This window comes from Gallus gallus, chromosome 1 (assembly GCF_016699485.2).
Source record: "Gallus gallus isolate bGalGal1 chromosome 1, bGalGal1.mat.broiler.GRCg7b, whole genome shotgun sequence".
In the NCBI taxonomy this organism is placed as follows: domain Eukaryota; kingdom Metazoa; phylum Chordata; class Aves; order Galliformes; family Phasianidae; genus Gallus; species Gallus gallus.
Window position 1 is genome coordinate 145,398,348 of NC_052532.1, and position 16,068 is coordinate 145,414,415.

Below are 16,068 nucleotides of genomic sequence, written 5' to 3' on the forward strand. Positions count from 1 at the left end.
GTGCTTCAGGGAAAGCTGGCTAAATGTATTTTTTATAATAGTACTTGTTTAAAAGACCATCTGTGCATGGAACAGTAAGCACTTAGCTGTACTGCAAAAATATCAAGTTTGAGGGAAGAAAAAGGACGCACAAATAGTTCTTAGGTCAGTCCTAAGTAATGCCGAAGACCAACTTATTCCCGCTCTGGGACATAGGAAAAGATGCGGGGATCGAAAAATGAGATGCAAAGAGCTCAGGACAAAATGGCATACTTGGTCCTTCTATGGTTCTACGACATATGATATACGGTTCTTCTATGAAGCGCTGTCACCTCTGTTCCCAGGACATTCCATTTGTTTTTGCATCCAGTGGCTGCCTAAAGTGAAGGTGCACAAAGAAATCAAGCAGTAGAGATGGTCACCGCAAACCCCCTCCTTCCAGAAAAGCTCTAACCATGAAGTTAGAGCACCTCACCTTGCTTTCTCTTGCTGCCTTTTATGAATTTCTTCTTCCTGCACAACAGCCAGCTTCAGAAAGGTGTGCTGATGCTGACCCCCACCTACCATTTGGGATCCTCTTGTTGCCTTGTACACCCAACTAAAATAAGACCTAAGCCTGCACTCCTAATGGAAATTTCCTTCTTGCTGAAGAATAAGAAGTAATGGCAAGTCCCGATGACTCAATAAGATAAATCTGATATTTCCAAAGGTCAAGAAAGGAAAATACCATGAGAACTATGCTTGAAAAATAAGTTGAGGCTAAAGATTAGAGGGAGTGACTGCAAGCAGTCCTCTGCAACAGCTGCTTCCCAGTAAAAAGTCTGTGCTTAAACAGCCAGCTCTGTGAGCACTGGGACAAACCAAGGTGGGGATTTCACACATTTGATTGCAAATCCCCAAACCTGACTTCCCTGTGGTGAACTGAGTTTTAAGAGTCTCCTGTACTCTCTGGGAACAAGAAGCAAGCTCCAACCAACACCTTTTCTTTCATTTGGGAGGGTCTGTAGGTCTTTCTCTTTTTCTCCCCCCTTCTATTTGGCTCCCAACTTTCACAAAACTTGTAGGACCAAAACTTAATTATCCTTGAGACTACAATCTCTTTGTCAAACTTGGCTGAATTTGGCCAGTGGGTTCAAAAGTGAAGGGGGAGGAGGGAAAGAGAGGCAGTTTGATTGCATAAGCCTCATTTCCTCAAGAATCCAGGCTACAAACAATTATAGCCAGAAGGTTCAATTAAAGAAAGGGAACCGCAGAGTTTCCCTGCACTTCTAACACAGACCGGTTCATGCATACTAATCAGCCAGCGCCGCTCTCACTGAAGTAATGAGTGCTTTGCAGCAAATTAATGTTTGTATTGATTTATACTGTAGACTGTTGCAGGCTGGAACTTCAACAGTATAAACGCGTTCGATACACAGCACAAAATCACCTTCATACAAATGAGTGACCTTTACAGATGCACGCAGATGCTGCATCTCCGTACCTATACCCACATACCTCCATCTCTGCACGTGCAAATCCCATGTCTTCATTTTTACTAACACTGGCACACATCATATTGACTAGCACTACGAAGCACAAAGGTAAGATACATTTTAGGGAGTAGTATGCATTCTCGTGACACTATCAAATCCCCTAACTTAGGAAAATCGTCACTAACGTGGTCTTCGTAAAGCAAATAGCTTCCCTTTGTTTTGTATTACAAGTCAGCTATGTGGTGCTACATCTGATGGTACTTGACACATGGTCACATCTGTGATAAATGTGAAGTGATGGAGAACTATGCTCCCAGGGAGTGGGGTTTGGTTTTTCAAACTTTCTTGGTTTTTCAAATGCACAGACCGTGTTCCAGTTAATTTCTAGTTTTAAAATCTTCATTAAGGAGAAGTCAATTTAAATTTGCAAAAGATTGCCCATCTTATTTTTAAACCGACCGAGTTCACTGTCTTAACATCCCCGTGCCTAGAAAGATTTTCCCTCTTGTCATAGATAGTAGGAGAGCCTGGTTACATGGATTGCATTTATTTCAAGTTAATGAGTTTCAATTAGCTGATAACATTACTAATGGTGAACTGGAAGTATGTGCTGAATTTTTTCCTCCCCTGCTTGCTCTACCTGCCAGCATTTGTCTGCTGCAGAACACATTTTCCTTCTAGGCTTAGCCTATACCCCAGCTTTCCTTTCAGCCAGTCCTTTCTTACTCAAGGCAGTCAGCATCATAGTCTCAAGTTAGTAGAGCAGCTAATGCTGCCTCCTGAGAAGGGTTTCGGTCAGTTGCCATAGAGAAGTCAGCAGAACCATTTGGAGCACACTGAGACATTCCAGACTTCTGCGCAGTGCCAACAGATATGACACACTCTTCTGACATGTCACTGGAAAGCCATCAAGAACACTGTAGGGCACCTCAAACAGCATGAGGTTCCCCTGTTGTGGCCAAAAACTTAAACCCAAAGAATTAGCCCTTCCCATTGCAAATAAGTAGCATTAATTTTATAGCGATGGCCTAATCTAGAAAGGGATCTTAGAATAAAGGGCATTATATGTCTCTAAACATTCACATTTAGCTAGGAAAGCTGCTTTTGTGAAGTTGTTTACTTGGCTGAGGGTGGGTGCTGGAGGAACTGTTCAAGAGCAGCCACTGTGGCTTAGTCTAGCATCTGACATGCTGGATTTTTCTTTTTGGCTCGCTTTGAACCAACAGCGGAGGTCCTAGCAGCTCAGTTCGCAGCCTAGCCTAGCAGTTCTTCTGGCTATTACTTATCTACACAGTTGCCACCAGACTGACAGAAAGACAACACATAAAATGGTACATGAACCTAATAAGAGATGCATCTTTGCAGAATGCTCAACTCGAGGTCCCAGCTAAATTTCAAATAAAAGTAAATAAATTAGTGTTTTACAGAGTTTAGAAGCTGTCTGGCCTATGGCACATGGAAGTGAGGTAGGAACAGCACAGCTGATGGGCTGCTAGCCCAAGCCATCCATCCAGCTGCAAGGATGGAGCACACGGATTCCCTCTCATTTAAGTCACTTGAATCTGAGAGGAAGTAAGGACTGAAAAGTTGCAGCGCCTCATGAAAAAGGGTGTAACTCCAATACAGTGATGCTACAAAGTCCTTTCTCAGTAAGCAGCATGGCACTGCGCAGGGTACTGGTGTATAGCACTGCATGAGCTTGTAGGTTCACAGCTGCCAACAGGAAGCAGCACGGCCCCATTGGCATGTTGAGCCATTGGTACTTCACTGATGCAGCTACCTCTGTCATGCATGATGCTGTTCTCCATCGGACATCTACTTCCTTCTCTTCACTGCTCAATGATTTGTCTTTTTAAGCACTGGGGCCTTCCGACTTTGAGAAAATTGTTCGTAACACCTTGCCCTATGGCTCATGGACAAAGTGGATGATAAGACTGTCTTTTTTCACCATTACTATTCTTTCCCTTGCTTTGGCCAGGACCTTGCAGGAATCTAATCCCAGGTGGCACAATATGCTCTCAGCCACTGGAAACAACATATTGTTGTAGAAGAAAGCAGACACACATGATTTCCTCTTGAATTTTAGTTGCGGGACTGATACCTCACACCAGCCTTTCAACACTAAGTTCCAACATCTCTAAAATGATAACGGCTTTCCTTTTTTTTTTTTTTGGAGCGGGTTTCCAGTGCAATCCACCTCCTCAGAAACAAGGTGCCAGTCTTTGTGTGAGATGCGAGTTGGGAGAGCAGGATGGCTGTCAAGTGGACTTGCAGATAAATAGAGTTTTGTCTGACCATTTGCTACGAAACTTATCTTTCCAGTCTTGTAGAAGTCTTTAACAGGAACACAGGTCTGGACTCTACCAGGCTTCTACATCAGGAAGCTCCCTGCATCTGAACACAACCCCCTGTTTTGTATTGATAACGCACTCCAAGTATAACAGCTTGGGAAGAACAGCTGACTCCTGAGCTGAGAGAAAGCTGCATACCGTGGGCCATAAGAAAAAAAAAAAACACAACAAAAACAACAAAACCAAGCCTGGAAAGAAAAGACCACCTGCCAGAAAAAAAGAAAAAAAAAGAAAAAAAGAGAGTAGGTGGGAAGACCTGGAGAGAGCAAGCCTGTAGGAACAGTGACCTGAGTTAATAAGGAGCGTGGGGGAGGAGTGGGCAGTGAGCAATTGCTCTTGTGTTCAAAATCCTAGTGATGGGATGAGTCAGAGACTGATTGAATTATGCCTTCACTACACCCACAGACCAGTTATTATAAAGCTTAGGGGAGTATGGGTTGGTGCAGCAACAATAACTGCACGGAGAATTAGTGGATATATGAAGGACCCCCAAGAGCATGAGAATCTGAAGAACATCTGCCCTTCCACAAAATGTTGCCTGCAGCTCTATCCAGTCTGCCTAGTTGCTCCTCATCATGCAGATTGAGATTGAAAACTGCGTGGCAGCTGCACCTGAGATAAAGGGGTATGGCAAACTACCTGGGAATATTCTTTGTCAGCCTTTGCAGGGGCTTCTGGAAGCAGCAAGTTCCAGGAATTAACTCAAGCCAGCACGGTCAGTGACCAGGAACTACAAAAAGAGTAATGCGGGTCCCTCAGGAAAACGTGATTCACTGAACAAGAAGATATATTTGTACTACATCCTTCAGCTACCGTTCTTTAAGTGCCTTTTCCTTCAACCTTTACTGCTTCTGTTGCTCATTCTCCTCCTCAGGCCATAGGACCTGCTCAGCAAGTTCTACCACAGTGAAAGCTGCCAGTAAACACTCACTAGCTCATGCGGGTGGCCATAATGGGCCCAAGGAGGCACAAGCAACTGGTCTCCCAGCCATGAAAGGCTTCTGCTCTGATCACAGCAAAGCTCAATGATGACCAGGCTGTTCCCCACACTCTCAGAGCAAAGGAGGGTCTGGGTGGCTCAGTTATCAAGCAGCCCAACTGGGTTGATATCAACTGATATTAAATTAAAGCGAAGTGCTGGACTTTATCAGCTCTGCTAGTAACACAGGGTAATAGTGATGGTCTGGATAACTTCATGCTCACAGTACTGTTGCTATGAGAGACAAACAAAGAAACAAAACAAGGCCCGAAGGAAACACCTGCTCTTTCTACAAGGCAGAAACACTGCCTACACAGTGAACTGGTTCAGCTTCTGTGTTTTTCACAGCTCCAGTTTGAGGGCAAAACTCTCACTCCAGAGGTGCTGGTAACAGGTCAGGACTCGCTCCACCATAGTCATGGTGCTGCTGCTGCGCCTGCACTGCAGCCCTACTCATGCAGGCCTGGGCTTTGGCCTGTACAGGCCTTGTGGTTAGCCATGGGCGGCAGCAGTGTGGGGTTGCGCCTCTGGACTGCTCTGAAGCAGAGGAGAAATGTTCTTCAAGAGGCAAAATCTAGCAAAGGACAGGGCCTGTGCTGCAGTGAATGTTTGTCCAGCCAACTTCAGGGGTTTTTAAGTGTGTCTGCATAGTGCTTCAACTTGTTGGTTTTTAACCATACCTTTAGGTAAGCCAGCACAGCTTTCATGGAGACAGCTAGGTGAATGTAGGGGAGGGAGGCAAACAGAAAAAAAAGAAGGTGTCAAGGAACTTGCAGGTGCTGGGAGGAGTACAGGAATTAAAACTGGAATATAAAAACTGAGGGTTTTGCAGAAAACAAACAAGAACAGTGACTGACAAGGCAGGAATAACTGCAAGTCCCTGAACTCAGAGAGAGGGAGAACCTTCAGAAAGAGATTTTCCTTTCTTAAACTCCATTAAACCTTAATTTCCACTAGATTTGAATGCAGTTCTTTTCCTTCCCTTTGGATCATCTCGAACAAGTTGTGTGGATGAGTGACTGATGACTTGAACAAAGACAAAAAACAACACAGTTAGGTGTAGCAGAATATAGGACCGGATGCAACTACCTCCTTCAGCAGCAGCTCTCAGTTACGTGGGTTGGGTGCAACACGAAGCCATACCTGCATTCTCAGGAAAAACAGCCACGTAATTACATGCAACATCTGAACTTTATTCTGAGCCACAAAATTCCCAGGGCTCAAAAAGAAAAAAAAGCAGGGCCTTCGCATCCCAGAAACTGTATTTTCAAGGACAAGATTTTAAGTTATGTATTTACTCTCAAAAGACTTCCTTTGAGTTCACTGGAGAGAAGCATACCCTCTCCAGAGGAAGCTGGGGGAAAAAAATAAAATAGATTTATCCCGAGGATAATTCCTAGCAAGTTCTCTTCTGCTGCTGCAGTATAAGGCCTAGGAGGTATCAAATGAAACCAAGAGGTTTGCAATGAACGGCAGCTCATTTGCTGCAGCTCTGTGTAATGAAGTTGTGGAAGCCTTTGCTGCAGCATGTTGTGTGTGCAGCAGGACAAATCCAGGGGAAAGATGTTCAGCAAGAATTATTAAGTACAGTCAGATCATATCTGGCTCTCAAAGTCCCTGAGCAGCAGACCAATGGCAGCTACAAGAGCACTCCAGGAGGCCATTACATGCTTGTACGCCTCTTCTTAAACATACACTACAGGCCCTTCTGCATCACTAAACGAGGCCCTGGTCTGACCCAAGGTGGCCACAGCTATTCTGAACACAGAGGGAGCCCACAGAGTTACTTCTCAGTGAGCTAAAACTGGCCTTGATTTACAATTTCACTTCATGCTCACACTTCTCTGCAATTCAGAGACAGGAAAGCTTCAACCAGGTGCTGCCAGCCTACCTGTAACTTGTTCACGTGTGATTTTACTTTTCAAAAGTGTAATAAGAAGTGACAAGACCGAACCCATTGCTTTGCTTTTTACATGGATAATGCATGAAGAGGAGACCAGGATTCTGAGTTCTCACCTGAACAGTTTTGGGCTGCAAATTGCACATGCCCAGATCCTAAACTTACTCCATCCAACTGAAATTAGGTCACTGTGCAGCAAAGCTGGCTGAATCCACCGGGCCCAGAAAGAACAAACAATGCTGTCACCCAGGAGAAATGAGTTTGCTCGTTTCAGTCACTCTTCCCTTGTTCCCATCAGCTGTAGGCACAGCCCTTGAACTCACCTTGTCTTTGAACAGTGTCACACCGCATAACTGTGAGTTTTAATGGTGCCAGTTAAAACACTATGAATGCTCATTTACATGCTCTCTGGTACGGACAAAACCAGCCGGTCACTTCTGTCTATGGCTCACACCTACAATCTGTCCAGATTGCTTCAACTGCAAAGTGAGAATAGGTATCACCTACCCCACCGTGTGATAAGATCCCGATTCCTTAACATTTATAAAGCATTTAGAGATCCCTAAAAGAATTGCATAAATGCAAACGGCTAGCTGGCTCATCCTAACTGTGAGATCACCCCCTTGCAGACAGCCTGCTCAGTTTACAAAGACTTTTTCCCTCCTTTTTCTAAATAAAACCAAAGTCCTTCTGACACAGATTCTTTTCAGTTTCAGATATTTCAACAAAGTGGATGTTCCTAAAATTTCTTTTTTTCCTGGAACCCTTTTAACTTGGTAAACAGGTCTACTGTGTACAGCGTTCAATTACCTTTTATTCTGGAGTGCCAAATGAGACCAGATAGGCGTGTTCTTAAAAGGCTTTCATGAAAATGCAAATGAACAGTTCACACTAGTCTGCTGGCTCAGTAAATAGAACAGTTCAATGTATTTAGACACTAGTAAATAGCTTAGGAAAAAAAAAATACAGAAAATCCAACTCCAGCCGTAAAAATGCTTTCATTTTCTTGTCGCCACCATAAAATTTGCAGTGACAGTATCTTTAAGATATCTCCTCTGTTGTCTGTACCAGCTTAGACAGTGTATCCTTCTAGTAGTTGACTGGCAGAAAAGGTCAAGAGTATTCAGACTGTAATTTAAAAGCCTGAGAACACGAGAGTCAGCTCCTGCTGAAATGCTCATGAACATATGTTTACCTGCCAAGCTTCTCCCCTCTTCCTCTCATAGGCATTACTACTCATTTTAATGTGTTTTCTTATATATTTGTTTTAAATACAGCAAAGTTCTGCATGTTCTTGTCCCTAGAGATTATATAGTAGTATTCCTTTTAAAGGATTTTGTTCTTTACCTCTAGCAGGACAAGTAAGTCTTGAAAACAGGTTTGCTTGCTTGCAGTGTTGAACTTGGAGGACTCTGCATGCAATATATGAAGTGCTTTATATCCAGGTCCTTCACTTTTGAAGAATTAAGCTACTTGAACTGAGCAAGAAGGACGAAAACATAAACAGAGGAGTTCCTGAAATTGAAACTTCCCTTAAATAGGCCTCATCACAAGACCCAAAATCACTGCAGCATCCAAAGGGAACCTTCTAAGGGGAAGCAGTCCCAGTGAGGCTTCAGTATGGTAATAAGCCAACACAGAGGGCTCTGACTGGCAGTGCTTCTTCAGTAGCTCGCTGCTTTCCTGTCCACCGACAAAGACTCTGGGCTTCGTCATGTAAATACGCCTTAATCCATGTCAGCCACAGGCAACTGGATTAGCTGGAAGCCACTTTCATCCTGGCGCTAAGCTAGTGGGAGCCACTTGCCTGGTTCAATTTCAGGTGCTGCACTGGCTGGCAGAGCAGCAAAGGGCTCCTGCTAGAAGGAGCCCAGATGCTGGAGGCATCGCTATCTCTGAAGGGTTAATGGGTGCTTATCTACTGACTGCTGCACCAGTGCCTACAGGAGTAACAGGAATGATCCCCTACACTCTTAACCCCCGAAGTAATCTCTGTAGTTCAGACCAGGCTCCTTCTTCAACCAAACAAAAAACGCCAAACCCTATCTCAGAAGCCCATGTGGCAGGAGCTGGCATCAGCAAGTTTCTGGCCTGCAATTGAACTAGGCTCATTAGTCCTGAGCTATTTCTGTCTAGCCTGGAGCATTTCACAGATGAAGGATATTCAGAGCCTAGACAGTGAGCATTTTGGATCTGAAAAACTGCAAGCAGTCCGAGGGGCGGTTGTTGCAAATTTTGGGGGGTTTAAAGCCAAGTGTTACTAGGACAGGTATTCAGAGTCAAAAATGCTTTCTGAGTTAAAAGCAAACAACATTCATTACATTCTACTGACCTTTTACTTTACTGGAACCAGCAGACCTACAAATAGATCCCTTTAATACGGGAAAACTTGGATTCTGATGCAATCCCATGACTCCAGAAGCCTGGGCCTAAGGCCATGGCACGATCCCTGCAGAAGCAGCAGAGCTCTGCTGGTCCCCACAGTCGCTCCCTTCTGTCAGCAGCAACAACAACTTTGTTTCAACCACCATTTCCCAGCCTGGTGTACTGCACAACCACAAGACAGCAATGGGGGCACAAAGAAGGATGTGGTGCAGCCCAGAGTTGAGCATCCCTTCGCTGTGATTATTTCCTTTCTTAACATCAGCTTTTACTACCTTTAACCAATCACGAGGCTACAGGCAAAGACAGTGAAAATGCTTCTGGTCACAAAATCACAGAGCTGTTGAGGTGAAAAGGCCACCTGCTCCAGCAGCACCACCCAGAGCAGGGTGCCCAGGCCCATGGCCAGGCAGCTTCTGGAGAGCTCCAAGGAGGAGACCCCACAGCCTCTGGGCAGCCTGTGCCAGTGCTCCATCACCTGCTCCTGGTGTTTAGATGGAGCCTCTTGGGCTACCGTTTGTGATCATGGCCTCTTGTCCTGGCACTGGGTGCCACCGAACAGAGCCTGGCTCTGTAGTCTTTGCACCCTCTCTTTGGGTACTTATAGACATGGGTAAAATCCCCCTGAGCCTTCACTCCATTCTGAGCTCTCCCAGGCTTCCTTGGCCTCTTGTCACAGGAGAGGTGCTCCAGTCCTCTTGCCATCTCTGTGGGCTTCTGCTGAACTGTCCACTGGCTCCACACAGGTTCTTCACCAGTCTTCTCCAGCTGCCACATACAGATACCACACTGCTCCCTCTCCTGTCCCAGATAACCAGAAGGAAGAACACATCTGGAGGGTGCAAGTTCCTTCTCTGAAGTTGCTTAGGATTTGTGGTTCAAGGACAGCCACAGCCTGAGTGCTCTATCCTGTGTCTGACTGATTTCTTTCAGAGGTGCTGTAGCTGCTAGGCACCACGTAAATGTAATACATACCTCAATCTTAGACTAAAATATCCTTATTATAGGAAGATATTTATCCAAAGACACTCCTCTTACTCACTGTAATTTATTTTTACAGCAGAAGCACCAAACCAAGACAGCAAAAATGCTAAGTCTCCAAAGCTCTGGCTCTTATACAAATAAACTCTAAATAATTGCCCGCATTAAAGTATGGTTCAATGCTCAGAAAAGAAAACAGCTTCTGTTTTTTTTTTTTTTTTTTTTTAATTAAATTCTGATTTTATCTATAACTCCGGACTGTTTATTTACATAAAATGTTATCCCGCCTGTTGAATTCCAAAGCGTTACTCCGAAGCCATACGATTAACGCCAGCATTTCGGAGAGCATCAGCGCCATCAGATAGATTTATGTGGCGAACAACAGAAGCCTCTCCACCAACAGCATAAACAAATCGAGCTATCCGGACACATTCTTGCCATACGTGCATCAATTTGCAAACACCCTTTGGAGTCATGCAGATAACGGGTGCGGGATACTCGCTGATACCGCCCCGAGCCATGCACTCTCAGCGATTCCTGAAAGCCCTCCATGTACTGAAGGTTGGGCTCTGACTGATGCTGAGCTGCGCGGACATTATCAGTGACTGCAGACATTAGCAGCCAGCTTGCAGCGGCCAGCGGGAGGAAACCTGAGCCTCTGCCTCTGTGGCTTCAGGCCGCAATTGGGCTTCTCGTTCTGATCCCATCTTTACCGGCAATTTGATCAAATGAGCTTGACAAACACAGCACGGGAGGCACGGGTGCCCACTCCCTTCTGCCAGCTGCCTGCGGGCAGAGCTACGGCGCAAGGGACAGGGCAGGGCAGCTCAGCTTTGGCCCCCAGTGCCAGGTTTGGAAGTGCCAGCCCATCAGAGCTGGTGCCCTACTGCACAAGGACAAAACGCACTTGTTTGCTTTGACTTTGTTTTTAAAATGGTTTCGGACTTCTTCCCATTGAGCAACGATGCCGGTTGTCAGCAAGTTAGCCGCAGCAATCCCTCGCTGCATTATTAACTCTGGCTGCAACACAAGTTCCATTTCTCGGGTGGTGATCATCCCAGAACAAAAGCCTCCAGCTCAAATAACTGGTGTCGGAGCCTCGGGCACCCTGCACTGTCAGGGCAGGTGAGCAGCACAAGCACGCTTTAGCTCTGAAGATGCAGCAGCCTCTTGCCCTGCCAGCCCTGCTGTTACAGGATGAACAGAGCCCTTTGCCCCACATCAGGCCTCCTGCCCAGCAAGGGCAGTCATGGAGAAAGCAACAAAGCCCATTGTGACCACTTGCAGCTTCATAACAGCAATTCCTTCTTTATTCCAGAAAAAGAAGGAGAGCACACACTCAGAGCACTGGGTTTTAGGTCAACTGAGGTTCTTCCCAGATTTGCTTTCATCTATATAGCTACTAAGGTTGTACTTCCAAACTCTGAAATTAAGACTATTGCTTCGGCACTCATTTGCCTCATGGCCAAGGCTTCTGTTGTTTAAAAACTCCTTTGGTCAGGGAACCAGAAGAACGTAAGAACGATTCTCCTCTCACACTAATCCCCAGGGTTATAGGGATGAAATACGGATTCAGGTTTGATGTTAGAAATGAAGAATTAAGCTACGGCCTGACCAATTCAAAATCTTACAGTTCTACAAACATACAAACACTCAAAATAAATAAATAAAAGCCTTAGTTTTACATTAAACTTCTTTGGCAGTCTGTAAAATGTTTCCTGAGTCTCTACAACAGGGAAAACTTTGTATGTGAAATAATTCCACCGCCTTGCATATTTTCTATGAAGGCTACTTATTGCCCCTTTGCTGGCCTGTCCATTTAAGAAAAAGAAATCATCCCACTGGCAAGTGACCAACGTACTGGAACATCTACAAAGACGCTGCTGCAGTTTATCGTGCAGTAATCCATGGATTAAGGTCATTAATAGCACTCGATGTGATGGCTCCAAAGGTGCTGTTCTGGTTTACAGGACAGACAGAACATAAACACTTCCACCAAGTTACCTTCTTCTGAGTCTTCAAAAGAAGAGGGGGAAAAAAATCAGAACACCCAGAAAAAGAAGTGAGTAGTAGAGCGTTTTGTATTGTAACTACAAATTTTCAACAGTATAATGGAATTAAACCAATGTCTTCAAATAACATGTGATTTTCTCCTCGTTCGCACTGATACTGTCATAGCAAGAGCTCTCAGTAGGCAACTGAAAGTCCCATCTCCGGAACTGAATTTACAAAGCAGCCCAATACATTCCCCACTCCCAAAAGACAAAGTAATTGCCCAAGCTTTCAAAATAAAATTTCTAATGGTTAACTTTTCCAGGTCATTATTATACACATACATTACTATACACACTCACACACAAAAAAGGTTGTTTTCCTTCTGTTTACGTGAGTATACAAACGCATCCTCACAGAAAACATCGTGTACTCCTCAAACCCCATGGGGTTATCCACAGTCTTTTCAGCAGAGCCAAATATTTTTGCAGAACTTTTAAAATAGCTTTCTGAAGCATGCGTGATGCCATTTGCGGGTCACACAGAGCTCGCGGTCCACCCGTATAAGCGCTAGGTTTCCTCCGCAGGAGAGAATCCCTTCGCTCCGTTCTAAACTTAGATGGCTATCTATGCTAATATGTACATAAAGAGCAACGTTATTCGTTTCTCTTGGAGTCTGCAATACAAAGGGTAAACAACCCGCTGTGTCAAAATTGAAGCAACGGATAGACTGTTCTTACTTTTGTTGATTTAAATGAAAATGCACTTTTTTTTTCTAATGGCATTTGACTCACTTGCACTCTGACAATGGCCCAGTCCTCTGCCACCACCTATTTTCATTTGCAGTGAAACAATGGTAATTTATAAAATGTAAGTACAGTTGTCACACCAGCTGAAAGCAACCCTGTATCCCAGAGTCATATGACATTCCAGTAAACAACATATTGACGTTGGAAAAGAAAAATCCTTAGAGAGAAATCTTTTCAGAGCTTCAATAAACAAAAATTAAGACAAGTAACACTTGTATTAACGTACATCTTACCAAGAACAAACCACACGATTACTTTCTGATCAGCTGTAATTCAATTTCAATTTTTGCTTTCAGTACAATATATCAGCAACTACGTTGCACATGCAATTTTCTTCCTTACCTTTAAGGAATCAAAGCAGGCAATAACTCTTCCATTTTCAACCTGGCAACTTTTAGGGGGATGTGCAAATTTGCATTCTTCATCAGAGCGTGAACAAGTTCCCCTCTGAAACTGTCTGCACACTTCTAACGTTAGCCATTTTGTATCTCTTACAGGAGCAACATTCAAAGCCATGATGAAAGGCTGATGTAGAACTTGTGAATGGCCGTCAAGTGAATTAGGCCAAAGAAATTTCCAAACTTACTGGTGAAGGAAAAAAAAAAAAAAAACACCAGAAAAAAATAATTCCAATTTAAAAGAAGGTCTTTAAAAAAAAAAAAAAAAAGTGGGGGAGGACGATTAACGATGTCCAACTCACACAACACTGAATAAACAGAGAAAGTTTATCAGCGAGCAGTTACTCATCAATCATTAAGTCCCGCTTGTAGACTTTTGGCTGAAGAAGATCATGCTCAGGAGCATTTCTGTCTGTAAAACGTGTGGGTCTGCTGACTGTATCACTGCCGCACCAGGTTCAAGCACACGTCCTTCAATGCAATGGCACTCTTGGATGGAATATTAGTCCGCCGCAGGTCGCTTGCTGGTACTGATTACACAAGAAAAGCAATGCGTTCATTTGTTCGTGTCCCAGTAATAATAATTCCTTCTTCCCGCTCTTACGGTGAGTTCAGTTTCCCATCAATTAATTGGCAAATCAAGACAGTTGAGGTATCTTCCGCCACGGGTAAGGTCAAGGCAACGTCTAGCTGGCAAAGACAGTGTTTTGAAAACACAGGCGTAGCAGTCCTCTCCCATAAAAGTGACTTCACAAAGGCACTTTTTAAATCACTGACCTGACAAAACAAATATAATATCAGTTCACATTCAGCTCGTTCGCATCAACATTATGAAACCTATCATTGCTTCTTATCAGGTGCTCTAAATACCCTACCAATACTTGCTTCTGTTTCTTTTTCCAAACCCAATCAGCCTCCTCCGTGAAGTAGTGCACGACAAGGGAATAGCCAGCTGAAACACGTACTGCAATAATATTCTAGGCAGCAATCCAAAAGTTGGGAATGATTTAAATAGATGAATGTGGCAGACACAATAATTAGGCATGCTGGTTGTGAAACAATTCAATCTAATGTGCTTAGTCTCCAAAACAATATACAAGAACCAGTTTTCATTAATTTATCATTTGGCCCTTTAGATTGTGTTATTTCATTAGAAACTGCTGCTTTTTACTTGTTCTTCCTTAGAAATGAGGACGGTAGCATACTGTTTAGATTTCTCAATTCCCAAAGAAATCCCAAAGAACCACCTTCACAAAATTACAGGAAAAGAAGTTCATGTTTCCAGAAAATAGAATGGTTCCCTGGTAAGCCAAAGGTTGTTTCAAAAAGGCTTCACAAAAGATCCTCTGGTTAGCTCTTTCTAATACAAAGCAGCCCTTATCTGATTTCTTCTTTTATTAAATTGGCTTTCATGTACCTATACAAATACATGGTTCAACACCAAAGCCTAAGAGTTTTAAATACAGAACTTAAGCTATTTCAGGACCACAAAATACCTAGGGTATTTTATAGATAAACAAGTCTGAAAAACAAAGGGTCAGATGTGATAAACAGTTTTTAATAAATGACTATATTATATGCAGACAGTGAAATCACGGTCATGATGTTTCCTTCTGTTCAGCTTCAAAGGAACACACAAACTTCACTTTGCAGATAACAGCCAGAAACAGTTGATGGATTATTTTTATGCGAGATGAATAAAGAAAGGGGGAAGATTGGAATAAGTGATGTTTTAAAATGCGGCAATAAAAATAGCTCTGAAAACACTGTCAGCTTTCCCATGCCAAAATAATTACCATTCTGTGCTTAGATTCATTTGATTTAATCGAAGCCAGGATTGTTAGTAATGCGAGTAAGAATTACTCACACACTGTTTCAGGAACAGATCGTAGTTCTGACTTCCAAGTCTTTGCATGCAAAGGTTCTTCTATAACTTAGTAACACTATCAAAAAGGATTCTGCCATGATTAATACCTAAAGCAAAATTTGCTACTACTAGCATGAATACAGGTAATGAAATGCTAATTGCTCAAAAATTCAGTTTCAAATCAAACATGCAGTAATGCGTCCAGAAGATGCCTATCAAGTCTTAGTACAATTTAATTTAGTACGTTTAGAGTGAGTATATTTTAAAATAATTCTACTCAATCGTGGCACGATACGGTATAATAATTGAACATTTATTTAATTAAACATTCTACCAACGTTGTCCCACAGCATCAGTGAAGAGTGGGGTGAAGTTGAAAACGTACAAAGAGGTGAGAAAATACTTGGAAATGATTAAAAGGAAAGAGGGGGGGAAAGAGAGCAGAGGGCCTCCCCAAAAAGCCTGTTGAGTTGATAGTTTGTCAGGCTGATGGTTTAGCTGGATAAATGCAAAGCAGGAAATATTCTCTCTAGAGCCATGTGCTCAAATTCAGAAGTGCCAGTAATGGTTTTAAGTAATACATGTAGGAGACAGGCCGAAATTTTAGGAAAAGGGTGAATATTACACTGCATGCAGCTCCAAGTCACAAGTAGCAATACTCAGCTGTGCTGCACACTACTACAAAAGACTAGGCTACCTTTCAAGTAGTAGGTGTGAAGACTGAAGAAAAACAGGCGTTACACGTGGTGGCAAAGCAAACACGTTATATAAATGGCTGTAGCCATGGTTTTTACAAAAATATGCCCAACAGAATCACATACAAGATTCGTGAGACTGCAGCAAGAACCACCCAGTGTGTGGGGTGGGAGAGCAGAGTAGAAGAGGAATGAAGCACAGCTTCACTGTACTTCTCATTTTCCTATATATCAACATCCTAGTAGAGACTTGCTGAAGG

General features: G+C 43.4%; 1 protein-coding gene across 30 annotated transcripts in view; it reads right to left on the minus strand.

The window, feature by feature from the left end:
• Nucleotides 1–16,068, minus strand: part of MBNL2 (muscleblind like splicing regulator 2) — a 107,125-nt gene that overhangs the window by 58,112 nt on the left and 32,945 nt on the right. For 26 of the 30 annotated variants that reach the window (NM_001163372.4, NM_001163373.4, NM_001163371.4 and 23 more), the window contains one exon: nucleotides 13,191–14,023. The exons of 1 other annotated variant lie outside the window; for it this stretch is intronic. In NM_001163372.4, coding sequence (NP_001156844.1) covers nucleotides 13,191–13,364 — 174 coding nt within the window. In that variant the 5' untranslated portion in view covers nucleotides 13,365–14,023. Of the gene's footprint in view, nucleotides 1–13,190; nucleotides 14,024–16,068 lie in introns of those variants that run through there. 3 more of the 30 variants (NM_001163376.3, NM_001163375.3, NM_001163374.3) reach the window with 1 other exon arrangement.